The sequence below is a fragment of the Colossoma macropomum genome, unplaced genomic scaffold (genome assembly GCF_904425465.1).
Source record: "Colossoma macropomum unplaced genomic scaffold, Colossoma_macropomum, whole genome shotgun sequence".
Classification (NCBI taxonomy): domain Eukaryota; kingdom Metazoa; phylum Chordata; class Actinopteri; order Characiformes; family Serrasalmidae; genus Colossoma; species Colossoma macropomum.
In genome coordinates, this window is record NW_023494810.1 from 12024519 (window position 1) to 12051182 (window position 26664).

General features: G+C 38.5%; 1 protein-coding gene across 3 annotated transcripts; it reads left to right on the plus strand.

The window, feature by feature from the left end:
• Window positions 1–26664, plus strand: timeless (timeless circadian clock). 3 transcript variants are annotated; one of them, XM_036559883.1, is made up of 30 exons: window positions 1–141; window positions 3297–3432; window positions 4965–5118; window positions 5687–5801; window positions 5888–5950; window positions 7176–7277; window positions 7884–8039; window positions 8812–8945; window positions 9219–9306; window positions 9534–9710; window positions 11170–11387; window positions 11505–11608; window positions 12019–12188; window positions 13157–13279; window positions 13478–13629; window positions 14869–14966; window positions 15235–15358; window positions 16478–16679; window positions 17224–17363; window positions 17594–17679; window positions 17768–17891; window positions 19110–19192; window positions 19848–19996; window positions 20101–20317; window positions 20410–20478; window positions 20701–20819; window positions 22740–22980; window positions 23090–23135; window positions 24412–24482; window positions 26453–26664. In XM_036559883.1, the coding sequence occupies exons 2-30, from the start codon at window positions 3336–3338 to the stop codon at window positions 26581–26583; spliced, it is 3753 nt and encodes a 1250-aa protein (XP_036415776.1). In that variant the 5' UTR covers window positions 1–141; window positions 3297–3335; the 3' UTR covers window positions 26584–26664. The 3 variants fall into 3 exon arrangements, with proteins under 3 accessions (XP_036415776.1, XP_036415778.1, XP_036415777.1); XM_036559885.1 differs by having other exon boundaries at window positions 23093–23135; XM_036559884.1 differs by lacking the exon at window positions 1–141 and adding an exon at window positions 1108–1282.

Below are 26664 nucleotides of genomic sequence, written 5' to 3' on the forward strand. Positions count from 1 at the left end.
TGGTGTGAATCGCGGCGAGACTTTGTGCCTGTAGTGTTATTCTCTCTTTAGTATTATTCACTCAGCTGTATAAATCACTCCTGTAAAGGGACGTTCAAGCAAACTGAGGGTATTAAATAACGCACGACTACATCTCTAAAGGTAGGTGTCATGTTATTAGTTCACTGTGAAAGTAAATGAGAACATCTGTGGGTTTTTTAGTGTCTTATTTGCTATCAGTGAAAATTCTGCGATGTTAATGATGAGTCATAACATCACTGTGGGAAACGTGTAATATGTCAAAAAAAAAGTACAGTAGGACGCTGGAGTGGGCTTCTAATTCGAACTGTCAGTTCCACCTTAAATGCTATGGCAGTTCCATTCAGGCGCACGCACAGGCGCTGCGCACTGAGCGCTGTTTAAGGTGGAACGGAAAAGTAGAGTTCTTGCGAAACAATAGAGATAACACATTCCCTTCGATACATGTTTGAGTTTTCATCGTACTTTTCGTTCATAAACGGGCGAATTTAAGACATACCGGGTTACACAGACACATCAGGGCGAAAATAAAATGTTTGATAGTAAACAAGGCGCTGCTCCGCTGAAAATCCCTTTGTTGAACTGCAGCAGTAAATGTCGAAAATTAGACCCCTCAGTGCTGAATAGAAGCGAAGTAGGCTGAAAAGACTTTTTCTTTTCTACGTTTTCCGTTCATATTACAGCAAAACGTGCGTATCGGTCCCTTTAAGGAAACCGGCGCTTGCGTCAGTGACGTGAAGGTTGATTCAGTTCACAGAGCCGATTCGTCCTGACTGTCTGTTGGTTTGATCGCTCGACTCAATGATTCATTGATTAACAAGTGAAATCGACTTTATTCTCATCTCTCCCAGAATATAGCTAAAACTTCAGAATCTGTAAGCTCTCTGCAGAGAAAATGTAGTGAATAAAATATGTTTTAAACTGAATTAATTATTGCCATTTTTAAAGCTTTTAAGTGTGTAGAACAGAGGCATAAGCATTGGATGCTGCAAACAAGTTAGATTCAGTTGGACTTGTGAATCGGTTCGGCCGATTTGTTGAAAAGAATCATTTCAAAAGAGCCGATTCGTTCGCCAGTGCGAATGTATGATTTGCGCGGGAGATGAGCCTGCAGGGCAAAGCTGTTTGCAGCAATGGACGAACAGTGTGGTTAAAAACCATTAATAATTCAGTTTAGATCTGTAGTGATGGCTCGGTAACACGTTTCAGGTCGAGAAGGTTACTGGTCTTACATTTCTTCTCGCTTTACTGTCTCTCGTCTCTGGTAAGTTTGACGTTGTTTAGCTAACAGCTAAGTTAACCTAACTTTAACGACACTAAACTAGCGTTAGCTAAGTTAAGCTGAGTGAGTCAGGAGCTACAGTAACTTAGTTAGCTAGTTAGATAACTTAACGCTACAGTTTTTATAGCTTTAGGTTTGTTAGTGTGCTTTAGGTGATGACTCTGGAAATTAATAGTTTCATGTCTGACACAAGGCTGACCAGTGTAAGTTAGCTAATGGCATCTTTGCTGGCAAGACTAGGTTAAGTTAGCAGTCTAGCTTCTGGTGAGAGAACCTAGGTTCCTGCTGGGGCTGAACGATTTGGTAAAATTTATCTAATTCCGATTCATCTGACAGATGTTTTTTCTGCAATTTAACTTCCTAGTACTTTCTATAAGTTAAAGTTGGGCAATATGACAGTAGATATCCTCGTTGTAGTAAATTATGTATACAATACAGCAGCTACACTTTTCTGAGCATGTCGTGTAAGTTATATTTTCCATTTCATTTTAAAGAGAGCAAAATTAGTCCCGTTTATCTGGATTTAGTGCAACAAAGTGTGCCAAATATTAAATAAAAATCATTGTGCTCACAGTTTTTGATAGTTTTTTTTTTTTTAATGTAGCACTACTGCTTCTTTTTTTCTGTGTTCAAACTGATCAGATGTCTGAAAAAATAAATATCGTGACATATCGTATATCCTGAAAATTTCTTGAGGTATCTCGATATTATATTTTTGCACTATTGCCCTCTCATAGAGACCTGAATGTTTTTATTGGCCAAGAACGCCTGTATGGACAATATTTCAGGCTTGAGGCTTTCGTGCTGAGTGTAGTACATCAGACTGCCAGTTAGCTGTGGTTGTGATGTCACAGCGCATGGACGTTTTGTTGCTTCTGATTGGTCTGAATACACTACAGGTAGTTCACAAACTTAGTTAATAGGTTAAAATTTCCCACTTTAAACTTGCCAACATTGTTGATAATGTAGGCTATAATAATAAAAGCAACTCTTGCAATTTAACAATTGCAAAAATTTTGATATAAAAACGATGAATCTTTCAACCCCAGTTTCTGCTATTTAACTTTTATGTAAACCTCAAAAAAAAATGTAACTGCTGTGCCATTTAAGGTGGAGCTGGAAATTTAACTAGCTAGCTATTGAAACATCAGCATATTACTAAGGATTTCTTATGTTTGTTATGAGGAAAAGGACCATGATACATTGAAACGACATTAAAGCTAAGGTAATACAATGGTTATTGTAAGTTTTAACAGGGAAAAAACTCAGATTTGTGGGTTTCTTTGGTCGCTTGTGCAGCCATCCAGTTTTCCTTTTCTTTTCATAACACTGTTTGGAGTGTGCCTCTGAAAAACCTCAGTTTGGAGAGCCGTGTAGCCCTAACACTTTGCACCTACTCCCTCAACAAAAACTCTAACCCTAGATGTGATCGCGCAAAACGGAGGGGTAAGGCTCAGTGGTAGGGGCAAGGGGTGAAATGGAATTGGGCTTAAATGTCTTTGTTTACATCCTAAAGATTGAATTATGCAGACTTGTTGGAGCATTGGAATTTCCCCTTTTCCATTTTCCAGCTCCTGTGAGTTTTACAGTGTTTACAGTCACTAAATTACAGAAATAACTTAAATTGCCGGTGTTAAAAATGTCAAACTCCCCACAGAACTCCACTGCGGCGTAATCGTACATCTGTTCTTATGTTTACATGTTATGGTTAATGTGTTGTATGGACAGGCTTTAGCTTTCACCCTCCCTCCAGTGAAAGTAGGTTAACTAGACGCATTATGGGTAAGTGACACAGTTGCATAACCCTTCCTCACTGCTTCTGCTTGGTTTGCTTTTACGGTTTTTAGAGTTACAGGGTGAGGATTTTCCGGTCAGACACTCTGTAGATCAGTATGTATGTTAGTTAATGCCACAACTCATGAGAGCAACTTAAATGTTGTTTCTTTTGGATTTAAATGTTATGTATTTTGATCTCTTCCTTTGCCCTGTCTTGCAGACTGAGACCATATTGTACCCAGAGGAAGCACAGCACTGTATGGACTTATACATGATGAACTGTGAGTTGTTGGCCACTTGCAGTGCCCTGGGCTATTTGGAGGGTGAAACATACCACAAAGAACCAGACTGTCTTGGTGAGTCAGATTTTTGATTATATTTTGTCAAGATGTGACATTATTATTTAGGGACGCATGGATAATGATACTGGTTTCGGGTTGATACTGTGATTATTCACTCACTCATTGTACTCATAAAAATGTACCGATACCAGCTGATACCACGAGACGTAAGCGAAGTGTACACTGCCGTGCCATTCACTCTAGTTGGAGGCAAAAAAGTTGACATTTGTGGTGCCAAAGTTTGTAAATGTCAACTTCACTCTGTTTGACTGAATAGAATTGTGAGATATAAACATTAAAGGTAAACACTGTTACTGTATTTATAATATATGCTGAGAGACGGTAATGTCCTACCGTATATACCGCCTGGTTTTAGCAAAGCTGCTGTAGTTCAGTTTCCCACCAGCCACTTTTACATGCAGCCTAATAATCTGTTAATAATCTGACTAACAACTCAATTCAAGTAAAACATGTCTATGTAAACAACTCAACTGGAATAGACTAGTCCGATTGAGGCCATTCGGAATACAACTTTTGTCCGATTGAACGAGGTGGGTAATCCTGTAAATGATCCAGTAAATAGAAGAATAATAACCATATAAACACCTGTATCTGATTACATTCTCAATCAGAAAGTTTAAGTATGTTTATAAATTTATAATGCCCAACATGGCGGGAGCAGAAACTGGTCTGCAGAGGAGGCAAAGTTTGTGCTTTGAGCTTTAGAAGACGGCGGTGGGACGGGCGTCCAGCTTATGTGTCTCAGAACATGACGTCTTCCTCTTTAATAAGTACATGTGAAGTACGTTTTCCTGAGTCTGACATCATTTTAAAGTAATTAAAAACACAAGCACTGCTCACTGCTGCTCATCTCACTCTGATGGGACTCAAGTGAAGCTCACTGTCATGCTAATGTCTACACAAGTTACTTGTAGTGAGCATGTAAACTGAGATTTTCATCAGATTGTTGAGTAGAGTGAGCAAATAAACACCTCAGTCTTAATCTGAAATCAGAATCAGATTGGCAGGAATCTTTGCATGTAAACACAGCCAATGTTTGCTCAGGTGTGCAATGTGTTATTTTGAATAAAACAGCTTTATTGATAATTGTCCAGCAGACAGAGATCTATGTAGAGGCTGCGTTCCATGTAGCAGGTCAGTCAGACCGAGGATTGTTGTATGGTGCAAATCTATAGACTGTAGGCTTTGTCCATGCACAACGGTCTATTCAAATGTACAGTTCAAGTCATCAAGAACAATATTTGTAAAACTGCACAATGTTTTGCTTTAGAGGACTTAAACTACAGCTTATTCAGCCACAAAGACTCAAACAAGTCATAAACACGAAATGTGAGCTCCTACTGTCCCTGTGCTACAGAGACTGTTGTTGAAAGAGGCACAAATGTGAATCAAAAGTATGAAACTTACTTTACGTTTACATGGTACGAAAACAGTCCAGGAAAACGTACCTGGTGTGCATTAATGCCCAGGTCAAAGTTCTCTTATTTAAACTTTTGTGTGTTTAATTGCTAATTCTTTGCATTTAGAGAGTGTAAAGGACTTGATTCGCTACCTGAGGCATGAAGATGACTCAAGGGACATCAGACAACAGCTGGGAGCTGCACAGATTCTTCAGAATGATCTCTTACCCATCATAACTCAGCATGGACAGGACAAATCACTTTTTGATGCCTGCATCAGGTCTGTGCGCATGTTTGTCTAGAACGAACCATTTCTCATCAAACCGCTCAGTGATCGAATTGTCTAGAGATTTTGAAAAATGAATGGTCTAAAAGTGGCAGCAAAATACAAAGTGATGCATCAATGTTCAATAAATCATTCTAATGTAATATTAAGTGATTGCAATAATCAGTTCTTTCACAATGCAGTGTTTTTAACAGTAGGTAATGGTTACCATGCAGTAAAAGTGTTTTCTGTAAGTTGGCAAATTAATACAGAATTAAGCTAATAAATGTGATTGTGTATGTGAGTTAAGTATTTTTCAGCTGCTGCGAACATAGGACAACCAAACAGAACCAGAACTACAGAACCGTCTGCTTTATTAGCTTTATTTTGGCACATTTTACATACTCTAAAGGCTTATGTTCATAAAAGGCCACACAAGTAAGGCCATTTGATGCAGCTTGTTGGACCATTTTTCGAAACTAAAGCAGTCCTTAAAGAAAGATTTTATTTAAAAATTTGTAAAAAGAGTATGTTCCTTTTTTAATCCAAAAGTATTTAAAAATTTCACTCAAATGTTTTACAGGCTTATGGTCAACCTGACGCAGCCAGCGCTTCTCTGCTTTGGGAAAATCCCAGATGACCCTGCCTTCCGCCATCATTTTCTTCAAGTTGTGTCCTATCTGCAAGGTTATAAAGAGGTATGCACTGTGCAGCCTCAGGAAAGAGCATCTGAAATACATCGGATGAATTAGCAGAGAAATAACAGATTTTTTTCTTCTTTTAGGCGTTTGCCAATGAGAAAGTCTTCACTGTGTTGAGTGAGACTCTGTACAACCTTCTGCAACTGGTGAGTGCCGGAAAATGTGTTTAAATGCATTTGGCAGAATTTAAAAAGATTTGTTTTATTACTTATGTGCACAGTTACAGGTAGAGTTTTAGTAGAGTTTTTGTTTCATTAGACTGCATATGTAATGCCTGCTGCAGAGATTGATTATTGCTGATTAATTTGCCTCACATGCTTTCATGAGTGGTTCAGCGACTAGACATGACAATGCCTTCATTGTGTCCTTTGACCGAGGGTGGAGCAGTATGGCCAAAAATCGTATTCTCATATTTTATCATAATATTTGATACGGATAATTAATCCAATAATTGTTAATAATCTCTTCATACATTACCTAATGTTCAGCTTTAAGTATTTCATACTTACGGTATTTCTGATTTAAGAAAGCTGAATCAGTTCCACATTGTAGAAGACTTTTTTTTGCTGCAGTCTCCGCCCAGTTCTGGGATGTTTTTCTCAAACTCGCTGCCTTTTTCACTCTTCTTAATTTCAAAACTGTCTTGCTGGTTTGAGCTGTTGTGAGTGAATGGCTAGACTTCTTCTCACCGCCTAGTGAGCAAAGATGCACGTTGCCAACTAGTGTACCGACGTAGCAGCTGTTTAAAAATCAAGCCCTTGCTGCTGATACTAGACTGAGGAACATGACTGCATTTACCTCAAATGCTTATTGTTTTAACTCCATTATACCAGATCTGATGCAAAGGAGTACTGAGCCAAAACAAGTACATAGTCCATGCCTGATTACTTGCAAGCTGGTTCTCAGCAGGTTTAGTGCAGTATAGCAGGGTATGGAAAAGTTTTAATTTGTCTGAAATGACATTTTCTAAATTAAAAGCAGCTGACATTTTAAACATTTGGTGTCAGACACATTAATAAAATAGATACTGAATAGCACCCCTGCAGTCTGCCCATACAAGCCGTAAGTGCAACATCGCTACTGTCAGAACAAAACCTTATAACTTCATACTGAATTTGAAACTGCCAGCTGCCCTTTATAACATGCTAAAATTTATTATAAATGGAGCTGTAGAAAAGCTCCAAAATGACTTCTATCTAGTTCCATTAACTTGCATTCAGATTTAAAAGTGTGAGAGATACGAGGTTTTGTTCCGACAGCATCGATATGTAGAGCTAACAAATGCACTGTAATTCTCTTTTGTTCTGTGTAATTCCCTGTTTATGTATCGTCCTCTCTCTCTCCCTCCCTCACTCTTTCTCTTTCTCTCAGGACTGGGAGCAGAGGCAGGAGGAGGATAACCTGCTGATTGAGAGGATACTGCTGCTGGTCAGGAACGTGTTGCATGTCCCTGCTGACCCCTATGAGGAAAAGGTTAATTGACTTGATCAACCATATCTAGTTTTCAGAATTCAGTTGACTTTTTTTGCATAATGCTGTAATTAAGACATACAGTCATTCAAAGTGGTTTGATGGGAAGTGGTTCATTGTAGAGAAACTTACTGACTTGTCTTTACAGTGGTGGTGATGGGAACCAGGGGTCACCAGGTTTACAACACAAATATAGTCATTTTATTTACTATCCAAAACCACCAGTGGACCTACATGTTCTGGTGGAAAAACAAATTGTGGTTAACCTTGAAAAAAATAAGTGTTTTCTTTTCTACCTCTCTGCGATAAATGGATTTAACACCTTTGTTTTTACATTAGCTCTGACAATGTCTTGGGCATCAGGCAGTGTATTTATAACAGTTTCATGTAATAGCTTTGTGTGAGGGAGCTTTTAGAGGCATTCAGCTCTTCAGATGTCTGGTTCCTGTGTGAGCATTGTGTGTCTTGCCTAAACTGGCTTGATTTCACTAGTTATATTGACTACAAGCCTGCACAATAGCTGCAACAATATGAACGCCACAGCTTTTCTGTGCTATTCAATTAAAAAATTGTTTATTTCTCCGCACACCTTTTTTATGCCCCCTGAAGAACGTGGACGATGATGCCAGTGTGCACGACAAGCTGTTGTGGGCCATCCACATGAGTGGAATGGACGACCTGCTGAAATTCCTGGCCAGCGCCCAGAGTGAACAGCAATGGAGCATGCATGTTTTGGAGGTCATCTCACTTATGTTCAGAGAGCAGGTCTGTGTACTTCAACCCTTTTCCTGAAGATCTCCTTTGCTTATTTTTTTCCTCTGAGGTCCCCTTCTGATATTTATGTAGGTTTATTTACCAAAAACAGCCATTTATTTTTACATGAGCACGTCTTTTAATCCCTTAGAACTAAACAGTCTGTTTTTGTTACTGTGTGTAAGTGATCTCAGATCTGATTGGCTGTCATGTATTGTGCCTCATTTAAATAGCAGTGCAGGGTAAAAATTTCCTTGTAACTTCAGTCTGAACACACAGGGCTAAATATATGTTAATGGGTTGTTTTTTGAGATGTCAAAAAACAATGAATTCAAAGTGAGCTTGCTTTTCCAAGGGTGGACTATATGGACGGGGGAATGAACAGAACATTTTGAAACTTAAACTGTTTATGTGCATCAGACTTTTACTTGAGGAAAATGCTGTTTTCTGTGATATGGGCCCTTTAAACAAGGACAAAAGTACACCACAAAGCTAAGCTACAAAAGCCAAGTGGCAGCCATCTCAAGCCCTGAATTTTGTCTGTACTGTTGTCTGCAGTTTAAGCCAAGTACGTAATGGTTTAAGCGTGAAGTTTTGCAACTTGAGTACTAAGCTTAAAAATGCAGCTGCTTATTGGAAGACACCTAACACATTTGGACGGAAGGGGGGAGAGGGAATTCTTGTAATTTTTCTTTTTGCTATATTTATAAAATGTATGTTTTTTTTGTATGTATATATGTAGATGTACTCTACTAGTTACATTTTGTCCCTTTGTCTCCTACAGACTCCAGAACTGCTGGTGAGTGCAGGACAGGCACGCTCTGCGCAGGAGAAACAGAAGGACACTAATGAACTGGAGGCCCTCAGACAGAAAGAGCTGGCAGAGAAACATAGCCGCACCATGCAGAGAGGAACTAGGTACACAATCAGCTGGTCCAGGGCAATCGCATCCAAAGTCCATATTAAAAACACTATAAAATTATAATTTTTGGAATGGGATCGGGACAGAAAAAATAGTGCTGAAAGCCTTTCTCTGAAGTGATCAAATGTTTTCTGATGATAGGGGAAAGTTACACTTCATAGCATCTTTGATTGTTCTGCTATTTTATTTTGCCACAAGGGGGAGCAGAGTGCACTCAGCTTTCTTCTCTGCAGATGAGTTAGTACTCATTTTGTCTCTTTCTGGAACAGGCACTCTCGGTTCAGAGGATCATATGTAGTCCAGGGATTGAAATCCATCAGCGAGAAAGATTTGATTTTTCACCAAGGACTCCACAATGTGAGTGAATTAATACTCGTTTTTGACTGTTTCAAAGCAACATCAAGTTATACAGCCTAAGTTGGTGTAGCCATTCTTGTCTATATTGCATGTATTGCAGGGTATTGACTTATTTTTATTTAAACAAATGACAAGTTTTAATTATAAATGGGATATTACTGCTTTTAGTAAGTTAGTAAAGAAATATTATGTACTATTAACTATAGGTTGGTTTTCATTCTTTTCAGTTTAAGAACTATTCTCATGATGCTGGAAAGGCTACCAGACGAGTGCCCAAACGGAAGCAGGTGGCCCGGGACGCTAAGAGTCAGCGCCGCTCTGTCCTAAACGTGCGTCTGTTCCTGCGAGAGTTTTGCGCGGACTTTCTCGATAACTGCTACAATCGACTCATGTACCTCGTAAAGGTGGGGCAGCATTACATCACTGTTTCAAGCCAATTTGTGCTTTTACTCATGTAATTGAATGAATATGAAAATCACACTAACAGTCATTAGTGAGGGCATTCCATGGAAAGTGCAATTTGTTAAGTTCTAAGTGGGCAAATTAAACGGATGAACTGGAGGCCCTCAGACAGAAAAAGAGCTGGTCCTCTTGGACGAAATAACAGGCCTTGATCTTAGTGGAAAATAGTCGCAGTCACAGAATTCTTTAGATTATTCGCAGTTGGATATTTTCCCCATATCATACTTTATGCATTTTAGATATCTTTCTAAAGTTTGTGTTACTTAAGCATCTTTTGTGGTTTGTGTAACAAATCAAATGTAAGCAATCTTGTAATAGACTTTATATTTAACGTTAGGCCCTTCGAGATTGGATCATTAGAAGCATGCAAATTAAATGTCAAAACCAATATTTCTAGATGGGAGCACCATAATTTAAGCACTGAACTGTTTAATTTTACTACTTTCTGATCTTAGATGAAGCCAGTGAAACGCAGAGGAACCAAAAGAGCATCTCTTCAGAACTCTTTGTTTTTATAAATGCCTCTGTGGCTCTAAAAGTACTGTTCTCCAATGCGTAATGGTTGTGCAGCAGAAACCAACATACCTATCTTTTCATATTTCATAAAGCCATATTGCAATAACATCTGCAATAACATGTTAGCTGTCTGAAGTTTTCCTCTTTTAGTAAACCATGAATATATTTAAAATTTAAATGAGCCCAGGAACTCAGTCTTTTAAACCTGCTTATTTGCTTGAACTAAATTCCTGGCATCCTTTCTTCAGCTAGTGTGTTTGGTGATATAACTGGTGTGAGAAGTGTGTAGAAGTGAGGTGTAACCACTTTCCCATAGATTGTTGTTGGGGGTGGAGAGACAGAGGCTGGATAGGATTGCGTTGTGGGCCTGATCTGGTCCGCGGGCCTTGTGTTTGATGCATGGACCTTAAACTATATCAAGTTGTTGAGTTGATCTCAAGCAGACTTGCTTATGTGGTATCTGAGACGGTATGACATATATGACATACCGTAAACTAGGATTGGGCAATATGATGATATTTGTCATTAGCATGATGCTTCACAAATGTCACTGATTTTCTGAGCATAGTATAGATATCATCAGTACTTCTAAAACACTGACCAACTGCATGATTACAAAGAGCGCATAATTAGTCCTGCTTAATTTGCAGTCAAGGAGAAAGATTGAATAAAGTGCAGTAGTTTTTGAAAGTATTTTGTCCATTACAACTTATCAAAAAAACCCATAAAAACTAAATGTGATGTCATGCATGCCAAAGATTTCTTAAAGTATCGTGATATTATATTTTGTTATCACCCACCTCTGTTACAAACATGAATAAAAGTACAGATCTGACCTTAGATGTTTTAACTTTTTCTGGTTTGTCATCTTTTTTCCCTTTTCAGGAGTCACTTATCCGTGAGCATGCACAACAGCATGATGAGACCTACTACCTGTGGGCTCTGAGCTTCTTCATGGCCTTTAACCGCGGCAACGGCTGCAAGCCAGAGCTGGTCTCAGAAACCTTGTCAGTCCGCACCTTCCATTTCATAGAGAAGAACATCACCAACTACTACGAAATGATGCTCACCGACAAAAAGGAGGCTACGTCATGGTCTCGCAGGTCAGTCTGAACACTGCACTGCTGGTCTTCTGTGCTTTTAATGTGCGATTAGAGGAGAACAGATTAAGTCCTTAATCAATTAATTAATAATTAAAATCTGCTTTTCGAATCATCTAGGATGCATTTGGCTTTGAAGGCCTATCAGGAGCTTCTGCTGACTGTAAATGAAATGGATCGGTCGAAGGATGAGAACATTCGCCAGAGCGCCAGTGTTATCAAGAGTAAGAAACTACTTTTACATGCTCAAGTGAGGAGCTGCATTGACCGGTGGAAAGCTTTTTGTGCTCATACACCCTGCTTTAAAGTTTGATGCATCCTGCTACTACACATACTCGACAAGTAGAGTATATATTTGCCCTACTCTTTAGATGTAATCATGAAATTGCATAGTTACAAAGCTGAAAATACACTTTTACCCAGCGAATTACAGTTAAATTTCCTTTCCGTTTTTTATCGACAAGCTTGAGTCTTTTGATGTCTTTTCAATTTGATTTGATGTCAAGAAACGACTTGATACTGCGCCCACACGGACATATAAAATTAACATGACATGCTTTTGTTTTTACTGGTGATAAATGAGACTTTTTTTTTCCCTCATATCTCTTTCTGTTCACTGTTTGTGTGTTTGTAGGTAATATATTCTACCTGATGGAGTACAGAGAGATTTTCCTCACTCTCCTGCGGAAGTTTGATGAGAAAATGCAACCCCGCTCGTTTCTGCAAGACCTGGTGGAGTCCACCCATCTGTTCTTAAGGATGCTTGAGCGCTTCTGCAAGGGCCGCAACAACCTCCTGGTGCAGGTGAGCGAGGGGTGGGTTTCAGTGGTAAATTCATGAGAAGACTCGAGCATCGTTAATGAGAATAATAAATTCTGCAGTGAGGGTGTGGACAGTTTAGCTGGACATTTCTTTTGTTCATGTCAGTCATTTAACTGAACATTTTGGATATCAATTCCATGTTTTTCCTCCAACTGAACATTTTGGATAAAACTGTATCAAATAGTAAATTTGCCTTGTCTGTTTCAGAAACTTGCTACTGTATCCCACTACAAATGCCAAAACAGGACAGTTTTACCATTTTAATTTGAAAAAGTATTTTTTAAACTCCAGTAAGTTCTTAAACATTTTCTTCTAAATGCCCAGGATTATCACATGTGCCTATACCACTGCATATATACCATATCTGCAGCATTTGCAAATGAAAATGGAGACCTACAACAGATGCTTAAGTCAGTAATTATCAGTAAACTGTGCCTGTATAGAGTCGTATTCACATTATTAAAATTGATTCTGCTTATTTAATCTATGTGTTTGTTTGAGATCAAAAAGTCACGGTTATGTAGAGGTCATGATTATGCGATAAGATGAGAATAAGAATCATGTACCCACTCAGGAGAATTTTTAGTACAAGTACAAGCTGTATAAGCCTTCTTTGTTATTAATGTCAGCATAAAAAAACAAATACATAATGCATATCACCATGTACAGTTGTATTAAAACATATATGAGCATTAAATGGTATGTACATTGTCAATGAAATATACAGGTTTAAATATGTATAGTTAAAGATTGTTCACAGTTTCAGCACTGTGCTAAATATTGGAAAACTGTGGTACTATTTAACAGTTGAAAATGTATTAGTTTGTAGGTTAAGAATAGATGTAAGTGTATTATTATTAATACTTCATGATACTTTTGCAGCAAACACAGAATGTAGTCATTAGTATCGCGTTTACTGAAACGTGTATTCCGTGTTCCTCTGCCTTTAGAAAAAGAAAGTAAAACGGAAGAAGCAGAAGAAGAAGTCCAGTTCTCAGACAGAGAATACACCTGAAGCGCTGGAGGAGACGTGGACAGTCGTGTCTAAAGAACTCTGGACATCTGGATTTGAGGTTAGTCCTTTCGGTTAAAGATTCTATTGTGAGTGACTCAGTGGCTTTTCTTCAAATGTGTATAACTGTGTTTGGCCTATACTCTATTTAATGAGTGGCTGAGTGACTGACTTTGAGTGACATTTTATTAAAAATCATGCTTCGATGTAAGAACATGGAAGATGTTCTGTCGTGAACTCTACATATTTATGCTTGCAGTTATCGAAGGCTCTGACGGAGGGTGTTGTGCCGTTCGATGCAGCTTCTGAAATTCCTGTTACAGAGCAGCGGACCGAAGCCATGATCCGTATTCAGGACGCTCTGTTCGCCCGCACTGGGCCAGAGGCGCTCGGCTTGCTCCGGGCCGCACGGTAAAACACCGCCAGTCTTTGAAAAGTCCTGTGCAAAAGTCTCAGAAGAATTATCTGTATAGACGTTTATCTGTGCAGTAAGCGTTAATTTGTTTAAAAATGGTAACATTAGAATAAATAAAGAAATAAACAGGACTTGATTGCTTAACCGTTTCCAAAGCTGTTATTGAGGAAGTTAACTGTCTAACTAGTTTATTTAATTAGTCCCTCATTAAATGAAATCAGGTGCTACTGATGGAATCTTGTTACATATTTCTGTATTCACGTTCATTTGTATTCTAATGTTAGTGTTTTACTGGCAAAAGCACACTTACTATGGAGATAAATAGTATTTTGAACAGTTTCTTTGGGAGCCTGAAATTGTATGTTATGATCCAAAGCACATCATTTAACCAGCTGTTTCTCTTCAAGGGCTTTCACTTTTCGTTATATCAGCATGGTAGTACTACATTTACGTACACTGCCTCTCAAAGAAATTGTGGAAAAATGTCTTTTCAACCTGCTTTTTTTATTCAAATGTGCATGTTTTCCACATTGGTTTGTAAGAAAGTAAATAAAGCTGTTTAGGTCCAATCTGAAGAAACTGAAGTTGTGTCTGAAGTTTATAAAAGCCTAACCTTTAGGAGTAAATCCAAAGGACACACATTATTTGATAATAATAATAATAATAATAATAATAATAATCTTTATTTATATAGCACAGGGGTCATATATAGCATTTTAGTTGCGACCCCTGATATGGCACTTTTGATGCTGGTGGCAGCTCAAAGTACTTTAAAGACAAGTGATGTGATATTTATGCACGTTATGATGTCAGCACCCAAAACATTCAAGTGTTTTGACCAAAATCGTTTCAATATGTGCTTCTAGGAGAAGTTTGAAAAAGAAAACCATTAAATCAGTATTTAATAAGGCAAAACCTGCTCTTCATAACAAGGAAGACATTTTGATGATCATGAAGCTGTTGAAGCTAAGAGTGTTGAGTGTTAAGTGTTGAAGCTAAATATACCTAAAGGATTAGCATTAGTTAGGTTAATGAAACATTTTCATTTTTTTTTATTTATTTTACTTGATTGAAAAGTAACAGAAACTTTAAATGTCTAAAGACAAGTTGTCTTCAAATTTTGACAGGCAGCGTGCATGGCAGCTCTTTCTTCATGACTGAAGCTTATGCTATCTATTTCTTGTTTTGCTTTTTCCCTCTAATAACTTTTTTTTAATTCCCTGTGTCATTTACAGCGAGGTGTGGCCAGAGGGAGATGTGTTTGGTTCTGCTGAGGTGCAGCCTGAAGAGGAGCTGGAGCTTCTGAAGCAGATTCTTTTGGCTGAGCTTCCCAGTAAGCTAGTCATTCAAGACTGTGTCATCTCTGCACAGCAGGACTTACAAATACTTCAAATTAGCAAGTGCAGGAAATGGACTGAATAAAGTTCTTGGGAATTTGTATAGAACAGTATGCAGATTTTGAATGTAATGATCTGTGAACTGACTAAAAATGTAACTAACGTTTGTTATTAGTATATTAAAAGGCTGATTAAACAGATTTTTCAAAAAATACCACATCGATCGTGGTAGCTGTTGTATAAACCTTTCCTTTGTTTATTCAGGACCTGCTCACACAGAGGCTGCTATGGATGAAGATGAGGAAGTAGAAGACCTAGAAGAGGAGGAAGAGTTGGAGTCTGTGCGCGTGTCTGAAACAGAGTTCAACTTCTTGGACTTCATTAAAAGGTCCGTATATAAATGCAGTTCAGGTACATACATGCATGCAATAGTGACATTTTATGATCCAACAAATTTCTGAGAAGTATAATGTTGTATGGTAATGTTTTGGAATAAGCTGATCAGAAAATTTTATTTATTTATAAATGTTTATATTTGTAGATAAGGTTTTCTCTATGAGCTACATGAGGCATTAATATAACAGGATCCTAAAAGCTACTTGTATTTTGTATAGAGGACCTAAGCATAGCATTCAGCCAGAAATGCCAAGAAATATTTACATTTACAGTTGGATGCAAAGTTTGGGCAACCTGGCCCATGTTTGTTGATATTCTGAGTGACGATAAGTTTACACATCCTCTACAGAGAACACACTTCTGCACAATTTAATTACTATTTACTTGTTCTGTATAACATATTGGGGAAAAAAAACAATGTTGCTTGTAAAAAAATTATGCTGCTATATTTGTGTTTCCTTTAGAAGATTTGATAACTTATTTTCCACTTAAAGAATTGATAAAACGTAAGTTGATCAGCCTTTTCCTCTAACTGTACTTAAATCTGTAGCTTGTATCCTGCAAATCTCAAGCAAATAATTGTTTTAATAGAAAATGTGCTTGCTTTTCTTTGAGATTGTTGGGGTTTTGTAGTGTGGCAGATTGTGTTTGAGCCACACTACAAAACCCACAAAGGGCAAAGAATGGTCATTTCTACTGCTGTTGCTATTTGAGTATTTGCATTTTTAAATGAGTAGTATTTGAATATCCCAATGAAGAATTTTATACATTGTTATAAATAAAAAAAAATCCAGCGAAAGATTGCTCACAAAAGTCATTGACATTTCTCTCATTATGAGACACATTATCAGTGGCTTGTATCTTGTTGCTCATAAATGTGAAAGATTTTTCCTTTGTGTATAAACTATGCAGGCCTTATTTAACTAAATTATTATTAGTAAACATGTGTTTGGACATCTTTTTATTTGAATAACCAGGATCATCCCAACTAAGGACACAGTCCTACTCTTATATCCACTCAAGGCCATTTCTTTAGGAAGCATTGTGTTTACAAACTCTTCAGTCAGTATTTATTATTTATAGCAGCTGTAATTGACATTTTGGTCACCAGATTTGCAAACCCGAACATCATTCGTCCGTACTTGCTCCTGCTGCGCTCATACGCCTCAAACACACCACACACAAACCACTGTATAGTGCGCATGCTCCATCGCGTGGCCGTGGACCTGAAGATGGACGCCCTGCTCTTCCAGCTCTCAGTCTTCTACCTCTTCAATAAGATCCTGACTGACCCTGCTGCTGCTGCCTATAAGGTGGTTTAACAAACAATGCACTCATACACTACACTGTATGTCCAAAAGTTTGTAGACACCTGCTCATCCAGTGTTTCTTTCTGAAATGAAGGGTATTAATAGTGAGTTTGTCCCCCTTTGCTGCAGTAAGAGCATCTACCTATCTGGGAAGGCTTTGCACTAGATGTTGGAACATTGCTGTGAGGATTTGATTGAGCGTTAGTGAGATCAGGAACGTAGTTCCGTAGTTCCACTGCTCCACAGCCCAGTGCTGGGAGGATTCTTGGCATTCGACATGTTAACTTAATGTGGGCTTATTTGTAACTGCTCTAGAGTCCCATTCTTTTGGTCACTGCTTTTCTATGAAGATTATACAAGCTGCATGTGTGTAAATAAATGGTCGTCAGCGTTGGGTACATTCACTAATTAGAGGGACTGTCTGGATACTTTTGGACATGTCATGTATTTCCACTTCAAGAAATTTTGTACTTTTAGGATATCTTTCAAAATTTGTCCTGGTAATGAAGTGCCATCTCTTCCTTCTCCATTTTGGTTTTCTTGTCAGGAGCTGGTTACCTTTTCCAAGTACGTTCTGAACCGATTCTTTGCCCTTGCTGCCCGGAACAACAAAGCCTTTGTTGAGCTGCTTTTCTGGAAGAATGTCGGTGCTGTGAGAGAGATGACGGAGGGCTACAGAAAAGAAGGGTGCGTGTAAGAGTTAATCTGTTGTGTGGTTTTATCCATTTGACCAATTCTGAAACCTTCATGCTGATTCAGTATTTTACGTTTTAAAAGATTCAGGATTGGTTGTCATATGTATTCCAATGACGGGGCATGGCGCATATATATATATATATACCATGCCCCGTGTGTATATATACACATACACTCATTTAATATTGATATATATCTGCCTGTATTGTACCTCATATCAGTGAGGATGCTAAGAAAAAAGTGACATGGACTCCTGAGGAGGAAGAGGAGCTTCGTCAGTTGTATGAAGAACACAAGGACTCTGAAGGTGAGTCTCTTAAACTTATACATGAGTATTATGACTGAAATTGGATTGATCAGGCATTAATGTTTTGTCTCTGTCTTTTATCTTTTAGTTCCTGACATTGTCGAGACGCTGCTCCCTCTTCTAACAAACACTAACCGCACAAGACGTCAGGTCGTGACCCAGATGGTGTCTATGGGTTTGGTGGACAGTGTGAAGGACCTAAAGAAAGAGAAGTAAGTTTACGTCAAGTCCTGTTTTGGATTTAAACACTTAGCCCTATTAGAGCTGGATTTTTTTTTGTAACATGTAAGGGATGTGCCTGACTGGTTTGTATGGGATAAAGTGTCTGTGTAATTTCTTCAAATTGCTTCAAATAACCTGGATCAGAACATCAGCGTTAAGGTTAGAATCAAACGAATACGAACAAAATAACTTCCTGTTAATACCACATAGAATAGCATTAGGCTAGTTAAATGTCACCCAACAGGACAGAAATTGCTCTGCCTTGTGAGAGGTACCTTCAACCAAAAATAGTTTAGTTTACAGTAGTCCTGTTTTGAACAAGGGAAAAAGGATGTTTGTTTGCCAAGTCAAGCTACAGTTTAGTGGTTAGCCTTTTCTACCAGTCAGCAAAAAAGGTGCCGTGTCTATAACCATTATTGCCACATATGAAAAAAAAAAAGATCAATTCAGTGAGTTTACATGCACTTAATAGTCTAATAACTGCAGAAAATCAGATTTTGTCAATAATGTGATCAAAACGTTGACATGCATTTGAGTAATCAGATAATGGGAAGCTCCAGGTCTGCATGGGCAAGGCAGTAATCAGATTTCTTTACAGCCAGCCAATAAACTCACAGAAAAGATGTGACATAAATGTAACGTAAAACTCCAACTCAAACTTAATACTGTGGCTTTTTAAAAAAAATGGCTATAGTTTACCTAAAACTATGAATTTGCATCATCTAGAAGATGGATATTTAAATCCTTTATTTCATCAAGAATGTTGTTGGTCTCAGCGTCGTTCTACACTGCTTGCCTATTTCTGGTACTGCAGTCTGTTTCTGCACATGCGCAGACTGAGAAATCCGAAAGAAATCAGAGGAAGAGTTTACATGCACTGAGAAATCTGATTACTGAGCTAAAATCCAGCTCTCTTTATCAGATTTCTAAGTCAGATTTCTAGACCTTACTCCGATCTAAAAAATCAGAGTATGCTTTTTACCTGACCATCTGAATAATCAGATAACTGCGGAAATCTGATTATGATCGGATTATTGAGTGCATGTAAACACACTGATATTTGTTCGGTGTTTTCCTTTACATTAAAAAGTGTACTAATGGTCACTGTTTGTTATCCCTTTCCCTTTTTTTTCTTTTAGTGTTTTTCTCAGGATTATTACTAAAATTTTATCATTGATTCATCCTTGTCTTTTTCTTCCTTAATAAAGGAAAGGCACCCGCATTGTGCTGTGGACTGAAGATCAGGAACAGGAGCTACAGATGCTCTTTGAAGAGTACAAGGACTCTGATGGCAAGTTTTTCCACCCCATGATGAGAGAGCAGAATTAACTCACATTTATTAGCAGACTAATTGTCCATTGCAACTAGGCAGAGAAATAAAATAAATATTTAAACAAAATTGCAAATAATTCAAATGTATGGACAAGCAAGCAGACCACTGGAGACCACTTTACAGCGGTGGTCTCCAACCCTGGTCCTATAGAACTACTTTCCTGCAGAGATTTCAACCTGTATCCAATAAGCTGCCCAGCCTCTTACTTAAAGGGGAACTCCACCAATTTTTAAAAATTTCTACAGTTTAATGGTTGAGATGTAAACAAAGTCATTCAGAGTGGTTTGGTGTGAAAAGCATTGTTCTAGAGAAACTTAGAGTCAGAATTGTTCACAGTGGTGGTGATAGGAACCAGACGTCTGAAAGGGTTGTTGCATGAAATGGTTATGGATATACTGCTTGATGTCCGAGATATTGTTTTACATTAGTTGTTTTTGCCTAAAATGTATTTTAATTAATTTTATCAATCAACAAGTAGTTGTAAACATGTAATAGAAAAATCACAAGCTATAGGGAAGAGTAAATTAGTATTGTGTTTATTAGATGCAGCAGCTTACAAAATGGGGCTCTTGTTTACCACACAATGTATTTGACCTCTACTTTTTCCCCTTAGATGTCCTTGGAAACATTCTAAAGCGGTTGACTGCTAAACGCTCAAAGGCACGCGTTGTAGACAAGATCCTCAGCTTGGGCCTGGTGTCTGAGCGCAGGGAGCTCTACAAGAAACGACGGCGCAATGCTCCTGGGAAAAGCACCGGAATGGTACAATGGAAAATCCAACCGAAATAATTTGAGTACTCTCTGTTCAGATCATTAGTTTCTCATTTTTCACACTCTTTTCTCTCGTATTCACTGATTTATGACAGTCTGAGGAGGATTTTTTTGCCAATGTGAGTCAAGCACCAGAAGAGGATGCCATGGACAGGGACGAAGAAGAGGATGATGACTTAGAGGAAGATGATTATGAAGAAGAGAGGGAAGAGGTGGTGAGACCTGTTCAGGGCAAGAAAGGCAGAAGACGAGAAAGCGCTGCAGAAAGGAATGTCAGTGTTGGAGCCGTGGTTCAGGACTTGAGGCGAGAAGGTAGGTGTCGGTAATGGGAGAAAGGAAGTTTATCAGGTTTGGTTTTTATTGCATTTATTCACCCTCCAGGGGTTCTCACTGTCTGTTAACAGGCTTGTCTGGACCAGTCTTGTGGCTGCAGAATTGCCTGAACAGAGCAGCAGATGATCGTGAAGAAGATGGTAAGTGTGTCTTGAGACACACACCTAAAGCTCTTTTTGTGTGTGTGTGTGTGTGTGTATATGTGTGTGTGTATATATATATATATATATATATATATATATATATATATATATATATATATATATATATATGTATATGTATGTCATTGTGTATCATCACTATTATTATTATTATTATTATTATTTATATTATTACTATTTTTATTTATTTTATTTTTTTAGGTGTCTCTCATCCTCTGCCACTGGTTCCTCTGACGGAGGACAATGAGGATGCCATGGAGAACAAAAGCTTCCAAAGGCTTCTCCGCAAAATTGGCATCCGACCACCAGCAGACGAACAGGTTACTCAGGAGGCTTTTCTTGAGTCCTTTATTTACATAATTCTGTATAATTTATATAATTTGCATAATTGTCCTTTAATTAAATAATCTCTAGTACTCTGTAATCAAGCATGTCCACCAGCATTTTTGCCACCACTGAAAATTATATAAAAGGCATTATATGACTGGGAGCTTCTTCCGAATAAAAGGCTATTAATAGTGAGTTTGTCCCCCTTTGCTGCCGTAACAGCCTTTACTCTTCTGGGAAGGCTTTACACTAGATGTTGGAACATTGCTGTGAGGACTTGATTGAGCATTAGTGAGGTCGGGTGCTGATATTGGATGGTCAGTATTGGATGGAGCTTCATCACTCCAGAGAAGCACAGTTCCACTGCTCAACAGCCCAGTGCTGGGGGGGGCTTTATATTCTTCTAGCTCACACTTGGCATTGGACTTGGTGAACTCGGGCTCATGGACGACTGCTCCAGAGCGTCAAGTTCTGTTGGTCAAGTGTGGTGTGTTTGGGTTTTGTGGAGATTATAAAAGTGTGCACAACTGGACACCTGTGTCAGTAATGTGTGCACCTTATAGTAGCTAAATTGTGTGCGCTTTTGGACAGGGTGTATCTGTGACGTTTAAAATCTTAAGCTGAACATGCATGATTTTTTTTATTTATTAATTTTTTTTTGCCTAATTTTAACCTTGATAACTGTTGATATTTTCAAACGTTTGATTTTTACAACTCAAAACATTCATGACTCCTGTAGTGTGAGGCGGTCAGTGACACAACAGCCTTAACGTGCGTGAACACCACATGAACAGCAGAATGTGGTGATAGAGGAGCTGGTTGTGAGACAGACAAAGAGTTACCCTCTTTACAATTTAAGTTCAGCTGCCATTTTGTAGTAAAATATTTTTCCAGCTCTATGTGCGTTTCTCAACCTCATATTCGTCCTCAGTTCACATTATGGCTGTGTTCACACAGCAGGTAAAAGTGGCCCAAATCTGATTTCTTTTTGTTTGGCTGTTCACAATATCCTCAGATGTGACCTATATATGACAGTCGGAACAAATCACACTTCTAAACTGACCTGCATGCGCGAAAAATCTATGCATCCAGAGGTAACCAATCATGACTGCCAATGAATGCCAGTCCACACCTGGAGGTTTAGTATCATCTTCGTCAGTATCACAGGAGCTATCATGAAGCTTCATTGACTGACAGCTGGGCTCGTCACCTAGAATGTGTTTGAGCTCGCTGTAAAAAGGTGTTTCCTCATTTTCTTTAAATTTTGCTGTCAGACTTTTAACTGTTCTTTGACACTGCAGAAAATTCTGTAAACGTCTGACATCAAGTGTGTGATGCTGCCCATTTTCAAAATCTGTTAGGATTTTAAACGTTTAAAAGCCCATTTTTGAATAAACATTTAAGCCATTTTCATATCATTATTAAAATATTAATGGGGCTTCCGAGTGGCGCAACCTTCTAAGCGTTGACCCTCTCATCAGGAGATCGCGAGTTCGATCCCTGGTGATGCTACAGCCATCCATAGCCGGGAGTCCAAGAGAGCACAACTGACCTCGCTCTCTCTGGGTGGGTAGGATGGCCCCTCCTTTCCCCCCCCCCATCACTCAGCGCGATGCTAGTCAGCGCAGGCGTCTGTTAGCTGACGTAACAGATCTGGCGGTTGGCGCTTTCCTCCGAGCGCGTTCGGCTGTCCAATGACGTTGCGTGAGCGGCAGTTCGAAAAGAAGCGGTGGTTGGCTTCACAGGTCTCGGAGGAAGCCTGTGTTAGCCTTCACCCTCCTAGCGTTGATAGCATCGTGTGATTGGGGGAGTCCTAACCAGCGGGTGGAATTGGAGACGACTAAATTGGGGAGAAAAATCAAGTAAAAAAATTTTTTAAAAATAATAATAATTAATGCTTTTGTCCTCAACAGGAGTCCTTCTGGAGGATTCCCGCCACAATGAGCATATATCAGCTACGGACCATGGCATCATCTTTGAACCCACCAGAAGAGAGTGAGGTTGGAGGGGAAGGAGAGAGTGAAACAGGGGTACCAGTGAACCTCGAAGCGGAGCAGCACGAAGAAGGCTCTGATGGCCAGGAGCTCAGAGCCCAGGCCATAAGAGCTCTGCTGCTGGCTCGCCAGAGGAAACGCTCATCCGCAGATACAAAAAGTGAGCCTTTATTATTATTTGTGTGATTTACAACCATGAAATCATGATTTATTAGGTAATTTGAATTATAGTACACATTCATTTATGGAGTATTCCTCTCTGATTTTAGAAGATCCTTCAGTTGAGGAGGCAAGTTTTGAGAGCGAAGCACAAAGGTTAGTGTTCATGAGACATGTTTTCCTAATATTGAAGTGAAGGACAGTCCAGCTTTTCTAACCTAAGAGGATATGATCACACTTCGAAATCTTTTTTGAAAGGTTATTTGGATTTTGAATGAGTACTTCTCATATTTAGCTTAAAATCTATTATATTGCTTCAGCAATAAGCAAAAGTTTTATTAGAGTAATAGCACTCATGTTTCTTTGTAGCAAACCTCAATGAAGTTCTTTCTGTTGTGCATAACATTTTTATTTTTAGGTAGTTTGCTCATGTTTTGTTATTGTTTGTTACTGTTTATTTTATTCGTCGCTAAACAGTACAGTTGGTTTATGGATTTAATCTGCACTTACATGTTAATGCAAAGTGTAGGCACTTCTCTCATATAGATACCTAGAGTGGTCATTTTGCTGAACTTCTCTGGGATTTCTGATTTTGGCCAACAGGACTGAAATCATTAAGGAATATGTTTCATTCTGCATTCAGATTAAGCTTACTCGTGCATTAAACCTTTGCCATTCTGGTTTCTGCCATGGTTAAAAGTGCAGTAGGTTTAAAAAAAGAAGAAAAAAAAAACACGTCAGGGTTTTCAGTAGCTCTTCTTTCTTAGAGTTGCTCCATTTAAAAATTAAATATTTAATTGCTTCATCTGTTGTGAACTTGATTGCTCACCTCCTATAGATGTGCCACAATAGTCTCAAGAGCAAGATGTTTTGGTTAATTTTTTGGAAAATTACAACTGCTTGAGGGCAGGCGGTTTGAATATTTTTATTCCCTGGTAGCTGTCAAATGGAGAAGGAATGCAGAAAGCTGCTAGGAAACCTCTTCCCCCTTAAAAATGATGGGTCATGGGGTTCTTTAGTAAAGAAAATGGTTCTAAACTGAACCGTGTACACTCAAAGAACCCTTTGCATCATTAAAGTGTTATAAAGTATTGTGAAGGCGTTCTTCAGATGGAGAATGTGCTGTAGATGGTTCCCTTTAATAAAAAAAGAACCCTTAAATCATGCAAAGCCATAAAAAAAAGTTTTTAAGAGTGCATCAGGGGCCACAGTATGGTTTTATGACTTATTTGCATAATGCATGCTGGGTATTGTAGTAAGAGAACTTTGATGGATGAAAAACAAATTGTGAATTCAACATTAAATGCTAGTTTTAGGTTGGAATACCCCTTTAACTAATTTAATGTCTTTTTAAGATTTCATGAATTGCTGCTATAATACAGGCTGTGATTTGTGTACATTGGTTCTATTTAAACACTGCTTTGTGTTCCAGTGCTGGTGCTGGTGTTGGCAGTAAGACCTCAGTGAAGAGGAGTCGCGTGTTGGACAGCGATGATGAGAGAGGTACAGCATAACATTTTCAAAATTTAACACGTCTCACTTGTTATAAATTCTCAAAACTAGAAATTGTGAATCTACTTTATTTTGCCTGTTCTTTGTGTTATTTATGGATGCAAAGCAAACGAACAGACTTCAGGATTCTTTAAGGAACGAATGGAGAACTTTCCATGTGAAATCTTTTTTTATTTAATTTTTTATTTATTTATTTGTTTGTTTATTTGGTTAAATAATTGTGGCAAAATGAAAAAGTGACCATCACAAGATCTTTGCACAGATAGCTCTAAATATATTTGTTTAATTTGCACTTGGATAAAGTTTTATCCTAATGGTATCCTGATGATTCAACATATGACCTTTTTTTGTTTCACAGCCACGAATGCCTGAATGAAAGTATAGTTTACCAAAGAAACAGCCTTGCATAGTTTCCCTCTTCGAATGGAAAATCCATTTGCATGTTTACAGTTATCTCTGCTGCGACTCCTAGTATTTTCATGCCAGTTAGTCTGACACAGCGACTACCAAAAGCACAGAACATGCCATTACTGACCGGCTTTAATTCAGTGTTTAAATATTTAGAAATATTTGCAAACACCTCACAGCTCTTCAGCAACTCTGAGCAAGCAGCAACTTTTTGCTTCTCTCTTCGCTGGGTACTCATCGCCTGTGGGCATTTCTGAACTCAAACTGACCTTTGATTGCCATGGTTTCACTGCTGGTAAACAAATGCCATGGCAGTACGCTGTACTTTACTGGCAAGTGTCTGCAGATCTCAATTCCACTCGGTAATCGCCACAATGCTCCTAATTTGCATGAAGTTAAACTTTGCTTTTTTGGCGTCGACTCTGATTCCAATTCCAGTTGATGAGAAATGATGCGAGTCGATTCCAAACAATCTTGGTTCCGAAAAATAGACACAGAGAAGAACATTTGGCAGAAATAGAGTTCTATATTGATTGTAATTGGCCTTAGCAAGTAAATTTGGAGAGTTAACGTTACCAAAATTAACTTGGCTGACAAACAAGGGCCATGTTGTACCTGATTCTCCTCTGTCAACTCCCTGGGGTGGGTAGGTGGTGTGGGTACACCGCTTTTGACTTCATCCAGAGCAACCTGCTATTGATGTGTGTGCATTGTGGAAGAATGCATTTTTCAGAATATCTAAGATAAGATAATCCTTTATTAGTCCCACAACGGGGAAATTCACAGTACTTCAGCAGTAAAAGGATCGCAAAGCACTCAAGAAAAGAAGTAACAAGAATAGAATTAACAGAGTGATTAACCTTATTAATTACTTAATAAGGTTACAGTTTGTTACTTATTACTGTATAGACAGTATATAATACTAAAGATAAAAAGATCTGAGAAGAGAAACTCTATCCTTCACATAAACTCTATTCACAAAATTAACAATATAAACATTATAAATAAAACAGCAAAAAAACCTTTACACTGTAGGAATATTTTACCCGAATTGCACATGGAGTATTAATTATACGGCACATGGGAATAGTGATGAATTAACAATATAAACATTATAATAGAAATGAAAATAGAAAAAGCAAAAAAAAAATTAAACTTGTGATATTTTACATGTATTGCACATGGAGTATTGATTAAATTTGCGTACAGCTATGGTGATGAATTCACAGTTTCTGGGGGTGGGGGGGTTCTACTGGGAGCAGTGCTGGTTGTACTGTCTAACAGCAGCAGGAAGAAAGGAGCTGCCCCATCTCACTGTGTGTGCATGGTTGTGAGAAAACGTGAACATCTGTGTGACATCTCGAGCTTTGAAGTCAACCTCAGATTCCTAAATGCCTGGAATCAGAAAATCCGTTCTTTTTGAGATTTGATTCCCAGCTTTCTGTATTACACTCATTTTTTATGTATTGATGAATCTAGTAATTAGGACAAATGAATTCATACTCATCTCTTGTCATGTAGTTATTGTTGCTGTTTTTATTGTTCTGTCACAGATGACGACTCTCCTTCCAAAATAAATACGGACACAGAGCACGGCGATGGCTCAGATGAGGAGGCTCGTTCAGCCCCTGCTAAGCGCAGACGTCAGCGGGTGCTGAGTGACGACGAGGATGAAGAAGACTAATGCACTGAAATAGGAATTATTAGGGTGTTCCTACAGGCGACTCCATTCGGGCCAGGTCTCGTAAGCTCGGGTAGTCATATA

What these genes read in the sequence shown, in the direction of transcription:
- timeless (XM_036559883.1), top strand. Translation starts at nt 3,336, where the DNA reads ATGGACTTATACATGATGAACTGTGAGTTGTTGGCCACTTGCAGTGCC. An exon ending in GAGCGCCAGTGTTATCAAGA is followed by an intron (nt 11,609 to 12,018) that starts GTAAGAAACTAC and finishes GTGTGTTTGTAG; the next exon opens with GTAATATATTCTACCTGATG. An exon ending in GACCACCAGCAGACGAACAG is followed by an intron (nt 20,820 to 22,739) that starts GTTACTCAGGAG and finishes TGTCCTCAACAG; the next exon opens with GAGTCCTTCTGGAGGATTCC.